At 37.9% G+C, this 15,556-nt stretch overlaps 1 protein-coding gene across 3 annotated transcripts in view; it reads right to left on the bottom strand.

Moving 5' to 3' along the window:
• Nucleotides 1–5,083: 5,083 nt before the first annotated feature.
• The window catches only part of LOC140922366 (unconventional myosin-VI-like), a 34,142-nt gene continuing 23,669 nt past the window's right edge, over nucleotides 5,084–15,556 (bottom strand). For all 3 annotated transcript variants that reach the window (XM_073372358.1, XM_073372364.1, XM_073372371.1), the window contains 7 exons: nucleotides 14,642–14,750; nucleotides 14,149–14,198; nucleotides 13,582–13,695; nucleotides 12,860–12,948; nucleotides 12,102–12,242; nucleotides 10,929–11,085; nucleotides 5,084–7,442 (listed from right to left, as the gene is read on the bottom strand). In XM_073372358.1, coding sequence (XP_073228459.1) covers nucleotides 7,202–7,442; nucleotides 10,929–11,085; nucleotides 12,102–12,242; nucleotides 12,860–12,948; nucleotides 13,582–13,695; nucleotides 14,149–14,198; nucleotides 14,642–14,750 — 901 coding nt within the window. In that variant the 3' untranslated portion in view covers nucleotides 5,084–7,201. The remainder of the gene's footprint in view (nucleotides 7,443–10,928; nucleotides 11,086–12,101; nucleotides 12,243–12,859; nucleotides 12,949–13,581; nucleotides 13,696–14,148; nucleotides 14,199–14,641; nucleotides 14,751–15,556) is intronic.

Here is a 15,556-nt window from a genome sequence, read left to right on the forward strand (position 1 = left end):
TCTAGTTTATTTGAAAGTGAGTGGCGATAATTGGAATGAAAGATAAAAACAGAGGAGGGAAGTAGAAAATAATAACAACTAGAAAATAAATTAATAAATAAATAAAAAAGGAGGGGGATTTTTTATTGCACATTCAGTGAGATGGCCGCTGACAAACAAATGTCTTTTCCGTTCCTGACATGAAAAAAACTTGTAACCCCAGAGAACACTAGACGACACCAGCTTAGTAAATTGCAATTTGCATTGAGTGTTTGTTGAATTTGTTTGTTTGTTCTTTTCGTGCAGGCCAGGTGCTGATACTATGCTTGCTTTTCAACAATCTACAAAAAAAGCGTTCCGTTAATTATAAATATGTTTGACTGCATGACTCTAGCTCTGAAGTAACTACACTGTACTTGTTGTACTGTCAATACTGTTTATCAACAGTTCTAGCCAATCCCTTATTTAATTTTTGAATTTAATGCTCACTGAATACTGTTGTAGCACAGTTGAAAGTAGAAAATGCCGCAACTTGACTTTTAACAAAGGTTCTCTTAAACTGTGTTTGAAACTGCTTTTATACACTATTGTCTGTTGCCTAAGTATCTTTACCTTCCAAAGTAGCATCATCAAAGTCCAAAACTTTCTCATCACTCTCACTTGTTTTTCTGATTCCACTCTTCGCCATGAATGCTTTGATCTGAGAAAAATATCGGTGTAAAACGTTTTAACTTAATATTATCGTCGTGCATTAGCACAGTTAAACGGTCATTAATTAAAGTTGCCAATGTGCTTTCAAATAAATGTTAGATTCCGATATATGATACTACTTTCCGAACATTGTCAATCATGAGTACTTCAATAGTAGGCAGTGATCTTCAAACTTACTGTAATACTATTATTGTGTAGCACTACAGGTAATCTGTGACTCATTTTACCACGATGTTTTCAATTAACACACAAACTTTTTTACAGAATTATTTCATGTGCAGGCTGTCACGCTGCAGTCCTAAAACAAATCCTCGCGTTAACCAGCAATCGCGAAATGACATTTCGACAACCTCAGTAGCTGGCCCATCCTCAGATTCAGGGCAATTTTTAATTTTAATTTACTATTATTATTATTATTATTATTATTATTATTATTATTATTATTATTATTATTATTATTATTATTGCGTGTCTGTTATTTAAAGAAAATTACGACAAGGAGTTATATCACCCAGTATGCCATCATTAGACTACACCTGATGATGTATCATTTTCGTGCAAGAAAAACTCGGATAAGTTTATTCATGATTACCTTTTTCGGACTTTTAGAATTTAAAAAAATAAAATTTCGTAATTTAAAAAAGCTGCAGTTAATGCAAAAATTTGTTGTAAACCGTGAACAAAGAATATCGTATGCGTAACAGAGATAAAACTTGTTTGCAAAGATATCTAGCAACATGAACATAAGGCAAGAAGCTTGTTTAGCACGTTCATCACGAGCACATTTGCATCACTGACGCTTTTTCACTTTTAAAAAATACCACAGCTAAATTGGGAAAACTAATATTATCCTTTTAAAAATTATTGGTAAAAACTGCCATGTGGTTTCATTTGAATCATCACAACACCATATGGAATTTCATCCACAAAATGAAAAGTTTTAACTACTTCCGTTCAATGAAGCGCATAATTGGTGCCTTCTTTCGATTGTAAATACGGTCAAGTAGATAAAGACTGGGGGTGAGTATTAATCGAGCATGCACCACAACTGACGCCTGAAAAAAAAACACGGAAAATCGGCACTGAATCACTTTGGCCACAAGTTCATGTCAAAAATAGACCAAAACACAATAAAAAACACACTTCACATCTTTAAAAATACCACAATATCGCAACCTATGACTATAATTTTACCAAAATCACCCACCGCAAAAATAAAGTGCTCAACGCTTGAACCGCAAGACCGCAAACGTGTTTTGAGCCATCGTGAGCAAAAGCGCCAGGTAAATATGACAAGAGGGGACTTTCACCCTTGAAATTGACTGGCTAATATTAGCTAATTGCAGGCGTGTTCACCGCAGGTGAGAGTGGGTGCTTCGTTTTCGGCGAGTTGAGGGTATTTCGGTTTCAAGCTCAGGGAGCTTAGTTTTTTTTTCCCTCAAATTTGAGGTTGTTTCGTGTTATTGACTTGTAGATTGCTCCGATAATCTGTATTGTTATAATGAAGTTCGCCGTAGGCAATTTTGACCTTTGTCTAAGAAATCTTTGAGGACGGAAATCGCATTCTATGGTGCTTCGTTCGGGACTTGGTTAACACTCCTGATTTCTTTTATAACCGAAATTAGAAGAATACCGTGGCAGCCAGAACATAACAAGGAAATAAAAACTAACAAAAATGGCTAGAAAGTTATATTATACGGAACGAACGAAGATAACATTTTTCTTTCGGTGAAGGAAAAACCGTCTGAACGAGAAGCTTGTAGTGAGACTGGGAAAACTCTTATTTGATCCCGTTAAAGACGAATTTAAATTCCATTTTGGATTTATCCGGCCATTTTCATGTTTAAAAGACTCAAACGTCACTCAAAAATTTTGTTTTAAATAGTGAACCATTTTTAAAACCTTGAATTGGATTAGACATTCAGTATGGCTTTCTGGGGCCTGGTATATGGAGCGTGGAGAAACAGACTAGAACTAGATCATCAATGATGCCTCTTGGGAGAAAAATCTGTACCTAGCAAGGCTGGGACTGCGAAATTGGCAAAAAAAAGTTTAACAAGGCTTTTCAAAAAAGGCGGTTCACGTCGGAAAAAAGTATCAACAAAAAAACCTTTTGCCACTTTTTTCTAAGCTTATTGTTGCACTCACAGAAAATTTATTTTAAAAATGAAGTGATGAAGCAGCAGAAAACTTGAAGAGTTCGAGAACCCTAATGGTGACTCTGAAAGATGCCGCACAATTAATGTGACATATGTTATAGGTCACAAAAAGTATTCATTACTGAAATCCAGCAATCTAAATGGACAACAACGGGTCATTTGAAAAAGTCGATAAAATAAGCCTACCTGTAATCTCACGGAGGAATGACTTCTCAGATACGTTTCACTCAGAAACTTGTTTCTTTCAGCCGCACCTTGATGCTGATGATGGCAAAAATAAGAGGGGGCGTAGCCTGAATAAATAGTCCATGGATAATCACGTGATCAAAAGGACCCGACGTAATAGGCTGATTTTATTTTAAGCAAATGTGTGTGATGACATGTTACCTAAATATGGTTCATTCATAAAAACCTTAGGTAATAATATAAACGAAAGAATATGAAGAGAAGTGATTCTATTCCAGGAAAATGGTGTGATGACATCGCATCGAAAATAAAATGTTTCTTGGCAAATTATACTGTTGGATTACACATGAATACAGTATATTAAGGTGGTCAGAGATCATACAACTTATGAAAAGACTGAGGCCACTGTTTTCAACATTGTTCTGCTGTTCTATAGCTAGTCAGAAGACTCTAAAAGGACATTTATCACACTAAACACGCAGTATTTACTTGGAAACTGAAAAGTTACTAGTTTCCTCGACCTATTACCTACTAGCACTCGTTTTTTTTTTACAAGTATTATGGTTAACCAAAGAGTAAATTATTAATGTAAATTTAACTGGCTTAAAGTTTCCTTCGAAAAGATGTTACATTACTTTTCTCTTGATAGTGATCTACTTTCATTAGATTCTGTCAAAGTAAATGTTTCCTGAGTGCAACATGTAATTTTAGTTTGATTACTTCAGACCGTGTTTCATTTTTTAATGAAAGTGCATTTGTGGTTATGGCGAAAAAAAAACTTTTACTTTAAAATAATAATGTAATGTGAATGAAAAAAAAAAAACCTTTAGCCTGTATCGAATTTGATTGGTGCGCTAATTTTGTCGTAATTTGTATCTGTCATAGGTATGTAAGTGCATTTTCTATTCAACTAGCAGATACTGGCATCATGTCAATAACGAAACGTTATCGGAAGTACTAGTGTCACTCAGACTTCTGTAATAGGTCTTTTGGAGGGTTTGCCTCTTCTCATTCGGTTTAATGCCCGCCGCATTCCAGTACTGCACACCTGTGTTTCATCACGCGCTTCCTGCGAACACGAATGATGATCTTGAGCGAATTTAGAAACGCGCGCTCTCCATTATATCTTCTGACGTCTCGTGTACTTGCAATTTCCGCAGATTGAGGGGCAATTCATTTGCAACAAACGCGCATAGCCCGTCACAACTGCCCGTTGGATCTTATTTTTATTATGCAGTTAAGCTTCAAAACAATACATTATTCCAACGCGCAATGCGAGGGTCACGTGATGTGGCTAAGATGGACGGACGTGTGTTTGAGTGCTCCGCGTAACATTTCGTAAATTTCTGATGCTTAAGTCTTCCTTCTGCTTTCTTCCATTTGTTTCGTTATCTGGTTTCGTGTGTCATATTATGCCTGAGTAATCGTTATGTACTTGCCTTGTTTCATGTTAGTTTGAATTCTATTTACTGTATAGTAGTGTCTTCACTGTTACTTAGTTCATCTATAAATAAATCTTGTTTTGCAATGTCTTCAGCCCCCCGCCTCGATTAGTTTATAAGCTATTTGCGGGTGGGAAAGTAATGTAATTAGTTATTTTCCAATTTTCAATAAAATTTGTTGTTGTTGTTGTTGTTGTTGTTGACGGCGTGCTGACCTGAGTCGTCGACGCGTTAGATCTCAGCCAGAGGACTGGGTTTGAGCCTTGGAACTTTGCCTGAAAAGAAACTGAACTGTAGATTGTTAGTTAAACCCTTAAGCCCCAGGCCCCACCCCGTCTGTACGAATCCGGATACTTTCGAAACTGCACTTTCTTTACACGAATCTTTCCTCTGTCCACCCGAAACCAGTGCATGAATTCACTCATTCATCCGAGACCTATTCGTGTAAAAATAAAAAGTTCGGGGTTCATGTGGACAAAGCTTTTTTAAAAATACAGTTGCAGGTTAAATTCCCTAGAGATTTCCCTGGGAGGAATGGGAGGGGATAACTGCGCAAGCGCTCGATACAACAATGGAGTGACTTTAAGGAGAAAACGGAACAAACAGTGAGAAGGTAAAACAAATATTTATTTCACAGTATTTAAATTGCTATAATAAACAACAAATTTAGATAAACCATTCCTGTAAAAAAAGAAACGTGTCTTTGATAAGCAGCTTTCTTGGATGAAAGCTGTCTTAGCGATAACCCTTTTAATTGAAGAATTGGCAACAATATAATTCCTATATATCCCCTACATTGGCCGTTTTCACGCTAGAGACGGATAATCCACCGTCAAAATCCGTCAAAATTGAAGGAAATACAGATGGATAAAGTCGGGCGGATTGTCCACTGCATCTAAAATTAAGACCGTGCTATTTTCAAATTAAAACGTATTATCTGTCTGACGCGAATTATCCAACGGATAACCTATCTCTAGTGTGAATACAGCCATTGTTAGACCTTGTTATTGGCGCATAAAATAAAATAGGCCACTATTTTCTGGAAACAGTTATGACAATGATTTGAATTATTTGAAACGTTCAAATTAATAAATAAATTAAATTAAATAGCCTAATAAACATTAAACTTACATATATTCACCTAACTAAAAAAAAAACGTTCAACCAAAAAATATTAAAGACAATGGGAGCGAGATTATTATTCCAGTTTATGGTATGAATCAGTTCTCATCTGAGATTGGTATTTCGTGTCAGCAATTTGACATTACAGATCTTAGAAAACAAATGAAGACCGTTTGGTGCACGTGTTGTGATGAAATTGTATCCTTGATCCAGTTAAATTTCACTTTTCTTTGTTTTAAATCATTATCATACATTATCGTACCCAAAGACAAAGAAAAATTTATTTAAACCCAGGAGAGAATTGAACCACTACATATGCACTATTTTATTCTTGGTGATCATATACAGAACAAAAAAAAAAACAAAATTATACTGCGGTCAAAATTTGTGCGCTAAAAATAAATGAATTTTCCTAGCTGTGATATGAAAGGATGGTTTGTAATTACTCTTCGAGTACATGGAAATTGTAACGAGCTTAACTTTATGAGAAGTTTTCGCACACTCGATGCATGTGTGGTGTTTTAAGAAATTCTAATCAAGTCAACTCGACAAATAATTTATTCCTTCAATTTACAATTTTTTTTCTCCAAAACGTTCGTTGTAACAGGCGGGTTGAAGAAGCAAATCTTGCGTTTTGCGGATTGATTGAACTAATCTCTCCGCTTTCATCCTGTAAGAAAAGTTGTTCTCCACGTCATATAATCAATTCGTTATTGAAGATATCTCGACAATGACCTCGCACTTTCCCCCTCTTTTTTGGCGTTTTCATACGCCTCAACTTGGTCTCGGCCTATAAAATACGTAACAACAAGAAAGAAAAAAAATTGCATAATCCATCTTGGTCACACGCTTAGTTAATAGCGCAAAATTACTTTCATAATTTATTTTAACTTTCCTGAACGAATAAATTCCAAAAAACTTTGTTAAATTCTACCTACTCTACAAACAGCACCTTGTCGATGGCGTCAGTTCACTACAGCTTCTTGTCTCTTTAAGTATTGGTAGTCAAATGAAGTCATGGCACAATTTTCATTAAATTTAGCATCTACGACACTGGTTTACATCGTAATACTGATTAAACTGCTCTGTACTCTCTCGCGCGGGAGACTGGACACAAGGAACCACGATCCTAGTATCCAGGCTTCGTCCGGTTATAGCCAGGCAGCTGTGCCAACAAAAATGTTAACTACCTAAGAAATATTTAAAGCTAACACTCTACCGTACCTATTGCATTCTACTATTTATCTTTGTCCCATGATGAAATGGTTATTACAACCGCTCAAACGAACACGAGTTTGTTTAAGATTACGAAGGTAATCAATCAGACACCCCTTCCTCCCATCCCATCAAATACACATGCTAACGTCCATTTTAGATGGAAATATTTGAAATAATTGATCTGAACGATCCCATTTGTTATTATTAGAGGGGAGTAAGGTAAAGTATTTCATATATTAGCAATACTACTTCAAGAATGAACGTATTAGGCTTCAATAAGAATTCGAATTTGTCACGCAACACTGTTGCCTCAAAAAAAAGAATTTGAATCTGATAACATCCCTTCGTGACACAGCGTTGCGTAACAACTCAAAAACGACTCAACTAGTTCTGTGTTTGATACATTTTTGCCTGATATTGACGTTGAGAACCTCCATTCCTTAACCACTCGATTTCAAAGTCTCTCATGGTAATCTCGGCTCCCTGTCGCATGGTAAGTCTTGTTTCATCCAGACTCAATTCACACATGTCTAAATCATCTTCTCCTGCCACCAACAGCAAACCAGGCTGACCAGGGTGCAACTCCATTTGACGAGCAATGAACTGACCATCAAAATGTGCATACCTGACAGATGAAATGCATGGTAGTTAATATTGATACCACAATTACAGTACAATCACGGCAAGGGGTGATACGAATTTTGCGCTTTTTTAGCCATCTCATGGATTTGGTCTTTCCCCTCCCACCCTAGTCAATGTTGTTCACTTGGGGACAAAAATGATCTAGCCGGACTTTAACATTTCCTTTTTTGGAGGAGGAAGGGGACGAATTTGCAAATACTAGTGCTTAAGAGAGCTTTATCTTGAAATTAGACATGAAATGACATTCTTGCTCTCAAAACGAGCTGTTGTATTGGGTAACGAAACAGTGGATAATGAACCAAACAATGTCGCCATAACAAGGTTTCTAAGAACCCCCTGACCCCAAGCTGGTTATCAGAAGGTGAGAAAACTCTGTAATACAGCTTCAATAATAATATAACTTTTTTTTTTCTCTTAACATGAGGATGATCCGCTGTGCATTACGACCGCATTACAACGACAGGTAAAGGACAGAATGACAATTTAAAAAATCCTGTTAACTATACACACGAAGATTTTTGGGAAGAGAGCTTAAGAGCGTGAGCGCCGCTATCGTAAAAGTTCTGTCACCTAACTTAGACTTGGTTCGAACAAGTGGCGAAAAAAGTACCGTGACAGTAACTGGTAATCTAAGGGTACACGAAGACGACTTAAAGATTAAAAAATCACTTAGTTATTCAAGGGCAGAGCCTTTTACCTCTCTTAACCCTTTCACTGCCAGAGTGTTTGAAAGAGTTTTGTGAGGTAACTCTAAATTTTGAGTTTGAGGACGAAATCCTAAGATGTGACCATTCAAATGAAAGCTCTCTGTCTGTACTTTCACATGATGCTATTTGTTTGTCAAAATTTTAGAAAATGAATTTGGAAATTTGGTCGAAATTTGCCTTTGGCCACATTTGGCAGTGAAAGGGTTAAGCACCAATCCCCTTCAAAACCATGACTACATTTTCCTGATCTTTCCCGTCTCTTACTTTACCTTGTAAGCTTAACTACAGTCCTATTGTAAATAAATGGTGTACTGAACTGTCATAGCATTTGTTGTACTATTAAAGCTATGTGAGACATAGAGATTACTTCATGGTTGGTGAGTGCGTACGATTTTTATTCACGAGTTGTGAAGAATCGAAAACGAACGAGTGAGCGCAACGAACGAGTGAGTTTGCGATTCTTCACAACGAGTGAATAAAAATCGTACAAGCGAACCAACCATGAGGTAATTTGTTTATTATATATGTACTGAGATATTACAAAATAATGTTAACAACTATCAATTGCGCGGTGAAATCAACACAAAGACCACAACGAGTTGCGAATGATTTTATTCGAGCAAACTGAACGTACAAAACTTCCTACAACATTAAAGTTATTCAATGACTCTGAAGAAAGTGGAACAAAGTCTACTTTTAAACGATTCTTTAACTTTAAATAACAATGAAAATTTTCAGCTTTAAATATCGCCGTTCAAAACCGTAACTAAGATATAAAATTTGAAAAAGTTGACTGTTTTGTAAATCTAATTATAGTAATGCATGCATTCTAATCAGAGTCAGAGTCCAGTACTTTTAGCCTTTTGTACCTCTTTGGAGAAGACTTTACCTCAACTTCTTGGATTGCCAACTTCGGGGATTGATTGAGGCTGTTAATAGAAATGCTGAATTGACCTCCATGAATAACAGCGCCCGTGAAAAGCGACATCGCTTGTTGGTTATGATCTGCCGCCGAGCTAGCTGAAGGATCAGTGGAGCATTCTCCAACTTGAGATGAATTAGTTTTCTCTAAGCTATGCACATTCCCGGACATCAGTTCACTTAAAGTACGAGACATTTTTACTTGCTGTTTTTCAGAAACTACAGAATAATTTGTCACACTTTGAAGATTTTTATGTCCCGACAGTTGAATAATATCTGTCGCTGGGATGTCGTTGTTTGTTAAAGTTTGGATCATTGTTTTGCGACCGCTATGGTTCTTTACATTGGGCCCCAGCCCGGCTTTTTCTGCCATTTTTTTCATTAACGAATTCAGCTTGTTCACGCCAACGGCTGACTTTTTAAACCATGGTTTAGAAGAATCTTGTTTTTTACAGTTATTTACTGCTAGATAAAATGGCGCGTTGTTGTCGTTCATTTCCGACGGTCTTTTCTCCGCGTAGAATTTGTAAACAGTGACGGGATCTCTTTCACTTCCCTGAACCGAAAACATTTTCGGTTTTATTTGCCTGACATCTCTGGGATTTTCTCCGGTTCGAGTCTTAGTTTGTCTCTCAGTATACTCTAAAAATTCCTCGCCATTTGTAGTTTGGCGTAGTTGCACATCGCCCCAACACATGTCTCTGTGTTCCTTACAACCACGGAGACCGAAATAGACTGTGTTGTTGAACCAAACTGTATTCAGTAGAGCCTCAGGAGTTGACTTTCCTAACAATCCTTTGTCATACAGCAGTTTTATGTCGTCTTCTGTGAGGGGAACTGAAGCGTTTGGTTTATCGCCTTTGCCTTTCTTCTTGAGATCTCTTTGTTTTGATTTTAATGCCGTTCGTGCTTTTTCAAACTCGACGTCTCTCATAATGCTGTAGCCGTAATTCTTCTTCTTTAAATACCGTTCAAAACTGGCCATCATAGCACGCAAGGAAGTGGGTTCGTAATCTTCGTTGTTTTCTTTCTTTCTTACTGTTATGATAAATTCGCTGATGAATGAACTCAGTTCGTGTGGGGGAATTTCTTCTACAGGCCTTGACTCATCTTTTAGCCTCAAAAACTCCTTAAGCAAAGCAACATTCTGTTCAGTTTTCTTCCTGGTGTTTTCGTTTTCTTGTCCTTCAATAAATTCCTCTACTGAAGTTATATCTGCAAACCTTGAATTGCTCGAAGAAGACGCCATGGTTTTCCTTTTGCCTAGTGACGCCGTCAGTGAAAGGCGGGAAAATCGATACGATTTTTGTCACTAGTGAAAACTTTCGTCTGCGGGTTGTGATTGGTCATACGGTATTTTTCACTAGTGAGAAAAATCGTACAACCAATCAGATTGCGTGTACTCTGCAACGCATCATTTTTATTTGACATATTCATTTTGCAGTAAATCTCAGTACATATATAATAAAAAAGTAGATGTTTCATTTTGCTACCATTATTATAGGGAGCTTACCCAACAACGACGACGACGTTGGCGAAAAGGTCTTTTTAAAAAGTGAATTTACCTAACGCTGTTTCAAAATTCATCGCTCTTGTTCCATGTGAGTCGGTATGTCCAATGTTGGTGAATTTTTCTGGATTTGAATTTACAGGACTGTAAAAAACTTGTTCAAAGTTCTCGACAAAACGTAAAATTAGGCAGTTTCACGTCCCGGTTGTGCAAGAAAAGCGAAAAATGTCCGAAAAACCTTATCGCTTTTTTGCCTTTCTCGTTGCCGTCGTCTTTGTCGTCGTGGATTACGCTCCGTATTTAAAATTATAGACACGACATTAAGACTTACCACCAGCCCTGCTTTTTAAACTCGCTATCCCGATACTGATTCGAGCGCCGCATGAACGCTATACGGAAAAATCTCTGCGGCCTCCGTGGGGGGAGGGATGGGGCAACAGCTTGCTCCGGACGACAGGGTCGAGGAGGGAGGGGTGGGGCTTGTTCAGCTGTGACAGAAGACAAACGCCAATGAGGAAAAAACACATTAATCTGTTTTCACTCTACATTAAGTACCACCTTTAACGACGTGCGTGCGGTATTCATCCCTTGGAATTCCACCTTTATTAATGTAAATAAGTTTAAATCTAAATTTAAGACCTTTCTTTTTAAACGAGTTTATGAACTATCTTAGGTTTTTTATTTTGTATTTTTGTGACTATGTATATATATATGTAATGATTTTAAGATTTTTATTTTTTATTCAGACCTTTTTGAAGTGTTGTAAAGCGCTTAGCACTGAAAAGTATAAGCGCTATATAAATATTTTATTATTATTATTATTATTATTATTATTATTATTATTATTATTATTATTATTATTATTATTATTATTATTATTATTATTATTATTAGTGTTTGCTGTAAACTTTTGCTTCAACTGCCGAATTTGTGGATTTGTGGATGTACGGGTTTTTTTTTTTTGCCATGTGTACAAGTATCTTAATCTGGATGAAACCTCAAAATATTAGTTTATAAAACAGAAAACCTATAAAAGAGGTGAATGGTAAACTATAGAGGATTAAAAAAAGTTTAGGAAAGGAGAGAGAAACATGAAATACAAAAGACACTCTTAGAAAACGAACTCCTTCAGTCCGACCACTTATTACTTTCTTATGGAACTGTTTATCATGATGTAAAAGATGCTTCTAACTTCGCAGTCTTCCCGCAATTTTCAAGGTATGACTTGTGAAACTGTGATGTTGATTTTTAGTTACTCCTAGGCAGTCAACCTGAACAGTTTAACCCTTTAAGCACTAAGAGTGATCAGTGTCAAATTTCTCCTTGTAATATCACTGCTTTATAAAACAGGGTGGTCATGAGAATTAAGGACATGATCACACGAGATGAATCTAATTAATACTTCAACAAATTCTCCCCACTACTTCTATTGAAAACGTATAGGGATAACAAATGAGAATTTGAATTTTGATGTTAGGGTTTAAGAGCTGGTTGATGAACTGACCTGCCTGCATGATGTCCTGTGGTGCTCTCTGTGGAGCTCCTTGTGGGTCGGGTCTTTGAGCCTTGTTTTGTTTCTTCCACTGATGATAAACCTTCAGTCGCCGATGGAACTCTTCTCGGCAGGCCTCTAGAAGCTCGATATCTACATTAAGCACAAAAAGATAATGAATCATACACGCAGGTCTTGTTTTGTTTTGTTTTTTTCCTATTCCACTCCTGTACGAAGGAGACCGTCAACGGTAAGGTTTGTCCCAAACAGATACCATCAAACATCTAGCTTTGATGGAATGTTAGATCACTTGGGATGGGCAATTGATAAGTTTGGACATGATATTTAAAATTCATTACGTTCTCAGATGATTGAAGTGGGCAGAATGGAAGAAAGACAGTTTGAAACAATTTCATGTATACAAATTGATACAACCTCAAATGAAGTGCGAGTGCCTGACCTGGACTACTTCAAATCGAGGCTTACCAGCCGCAAAGGCCAAACTAAACTTTGCTATGCATACACTTACTTTATTCATATTTTTTTCTTTTATCACTCTCATAATTCTTGCAAAACTATAATCAAATTGCTAAAGTACTGTATTTACCGCTCACGATTATCTTCATAAGGGAGGGAGGTGAGTTTGCCGGAAACAATCTAAACAACGTTGTTATTGAAAATAGCCGGACGTCTAACGCCTCGTACACGTTCCTTGGGGTTAGGTAGTGATCAGTTACTCTTCGGGGTAGCATCACAAGCACTTAACTTACCACATGACGTATTGATGGTGTCGCGTAACTCAGCGTACTTCCAAGATGTCAGGTCATGCTTCTTCTTCTCTTTTGATGGCGGCAGAGCCCTGTAACAAAAAGACTTTATTAAATAAGAGTTTGCAAGAGAGGTGTCAGGTGTGCACTTTTAACGGAGATAACAACTGAGTAAAACAATTGTTCACTTATCTGAGCGACGCAATCTAATGTAATTGGCCAAAGTTTTAAGACTGGAAGACGGTGCCCATTGCAAAGAGAGGAATAGAGAGTTCACTAACAGGGTCTGGCCAACCAAGCTGATAGCCCCATAGGTGAACCACAAAGCGAAACAAATGTGAAACCAGATGCGGGTACTGCTTCACATCAGTTCCTGCATTTAAAGCATGTTCAAATACAAGCCTTTAGAGCTGCGACCTTAACACGGCTATAATCTATGAAAAGGGTTCACGGATGGCTACGTAGTCCAAAGGGCAGACACAGGAGTCCAGGTCTGTAAAGATTTAGGTGCCCCCGCCAAACGCCACGTGGCAAAATTATTTCCTAATAACCGCTTCCCCTCGCCGTCCCACCCCCTGTGACTACTGCACTCCTATCAGGATCTTGGTATCACCCGGTGTGAAGACTAGACTAGTCTTAAACTAATTGCTATCCACAAAAAGGCACTACTATGCAGCCTAACAAAATTCTCGGATCAACGCGTTATGAACTGTCACTGCACTGACCTTTGCAGTGGAAGTTGGGGTGCCTGCTGCGCTTCACTGTCCAAAGCGTCAGGACCCTGTGCAAGTCGCAAAGCCAGTTCACGGTCTCTACGCTCTTGTTCAATCATAGCCAGCCTGCAAAGAAACACACCACGTTACAATGCAGCCTGAAGCAATCTGTGCTATAGCGTAAGTGCCTTTAAAAATAGCTCTCGATAGTTACTACTGCTTGTTTTTGCAATGATCTGTGTTCACATTGACAAGATTGTGCACCACTTTCAAATCTCATCCGACCTCAAACCAATACCATTCAGACTAAGTTTCCCGCGCTTGGCACCAAACTGACCCGCGTGCCTTGAGTTCGGAAAAGTTGACTCAATCGTCTGCATCAACTGCAACTGGCGAAAACTGATTAGGGTTTGAATTTAAAGAACATAAGTGAAAACCACTTTGCGCAAAAATGGACTGGTTAATTGCTTTACGAAAAGGGTGTCACCGCCTTCTCGCTTTCTCTACTCATCGTAGTACCACTTGAGTTAAAAAGTATCAATGTCAATCGGAAAAGCATTTTAAGCGGCACAGACTTACCTTCGCTGTTCCTCCTCCCTTGCTCTTTGTTCCTCTTCTGTTCTTAAAGCCTGTAGGATATCAGCAATAGACAAACCTCACTAACAATTAACTTAACTAACTAGAAAAGTAACTGACGAGTGTTCATGAACAAGGGTAATAAAAAAACAAATTTCTAAAGGACAAAGACGAGAGGACAGCCCTAAATTTTATGTTCTGTCGTTCTTTCCCTGCTTGGCTAATGCAAGCTACCAGTCTCTATTTCTGTCTCTGTCTGCCTGTTAATCTATTCCTCTGGGTATGGTCTGATAGCTTCTTGGCCACTGGACACAGAAGAGGAAAAAAACTGCTTATGATAAAACTGATCGTCCCACCTTATTGACAGAACCAGGCTTTTGCCTCGCCCTACTGGACACCGCTAGTCCTATACTTTCCTTGTCTGACGCATACTTTCCCACAATGAAAATTAGTTCTCAATAAAAGTTTCCGATGGGCAATGCTGCCATTCACCCACCTGTAACTGTCTGTCAGCCTCTTCTTTTTCTCTTCTGATTCTTTCTTCTTCTTCCCGCTTGCGTTGTTCTTCCTCTTCCTGTTTCCGCCTCGCTTCCATTTCCATTCGCCTTTGCAAAGAGAAACCCAGTTTCAATAAAGTCAATAGTTTTAGCTTAAACTTTGATGTTAAAATTATCGGATAAGGACAAAAGAACACTCTTACTCGATGAAATTGTAACTGACATAGGACTAACCATCCGAGCTTGTGGAGAAAACTATCCACCTGTTATTTGCTCTTTAGGAGCCCAAGGTTAAAAATCCCTTAAACATTGCTCCATCCATCCCCTTATATTAAACGACGCCATTTGTAGTTAGTTACCCCATGTAAAACCTGACACATTCTATACGGTGGCTGTCAAGGTTGAAAGAAGTCCAGTGTTCTGAACGATCGTAGGAACAACATGAAAAACAGAATTTTCAGCGATCCCATAGCGACCGCAACGATAATAGCGATGATACGACTAAAGCCAGGCTTAAAGTGTAGTGAAGTAAATGTCTTATTTTCACAGTGACCGCCCTTGCTAAAAAGAGCTAAATTGGTCAACACTGCATGTAGTTCATGATATACAGAAAACGCAAATGAATGCCATGTGTAACGTTTACCAAGCGACTGAGCAGTTTACTTAGCTTTCCTCTGATGTACATAGTTACTACTTAGGGGCAATTGCATGAAAGTCACTTACGAATCGTGTTAGAAATTTGAAGACTATAGATAGTTTCAAAACATTTCGAGGAGAGATCAACCTTTTAGTACAGTCAAAGCTCTTGTAAGCAACCACCTCGGAAATTTGAAAAAGTGATCGTAACTAGAGCTGGTCGTTTACAAAAATGAGCTCTCATAAGCGACCGCGTAATAAAACAATAGAGGATGGTC

The sequence above is a fragment of the Porites lutea genome, chromosome 1 (assembly GCF_958299795.1).
Source record: "Porites lutea chromosome 1, jaPorLute2.1, whole genome shotgun sequence".
Classification (NCBI taxonomy): Eukaryota; Metazoa; Cnidaria; class Anthozoa; order Scleractinia; family Poritidae; genus Porites; species Porites lutea.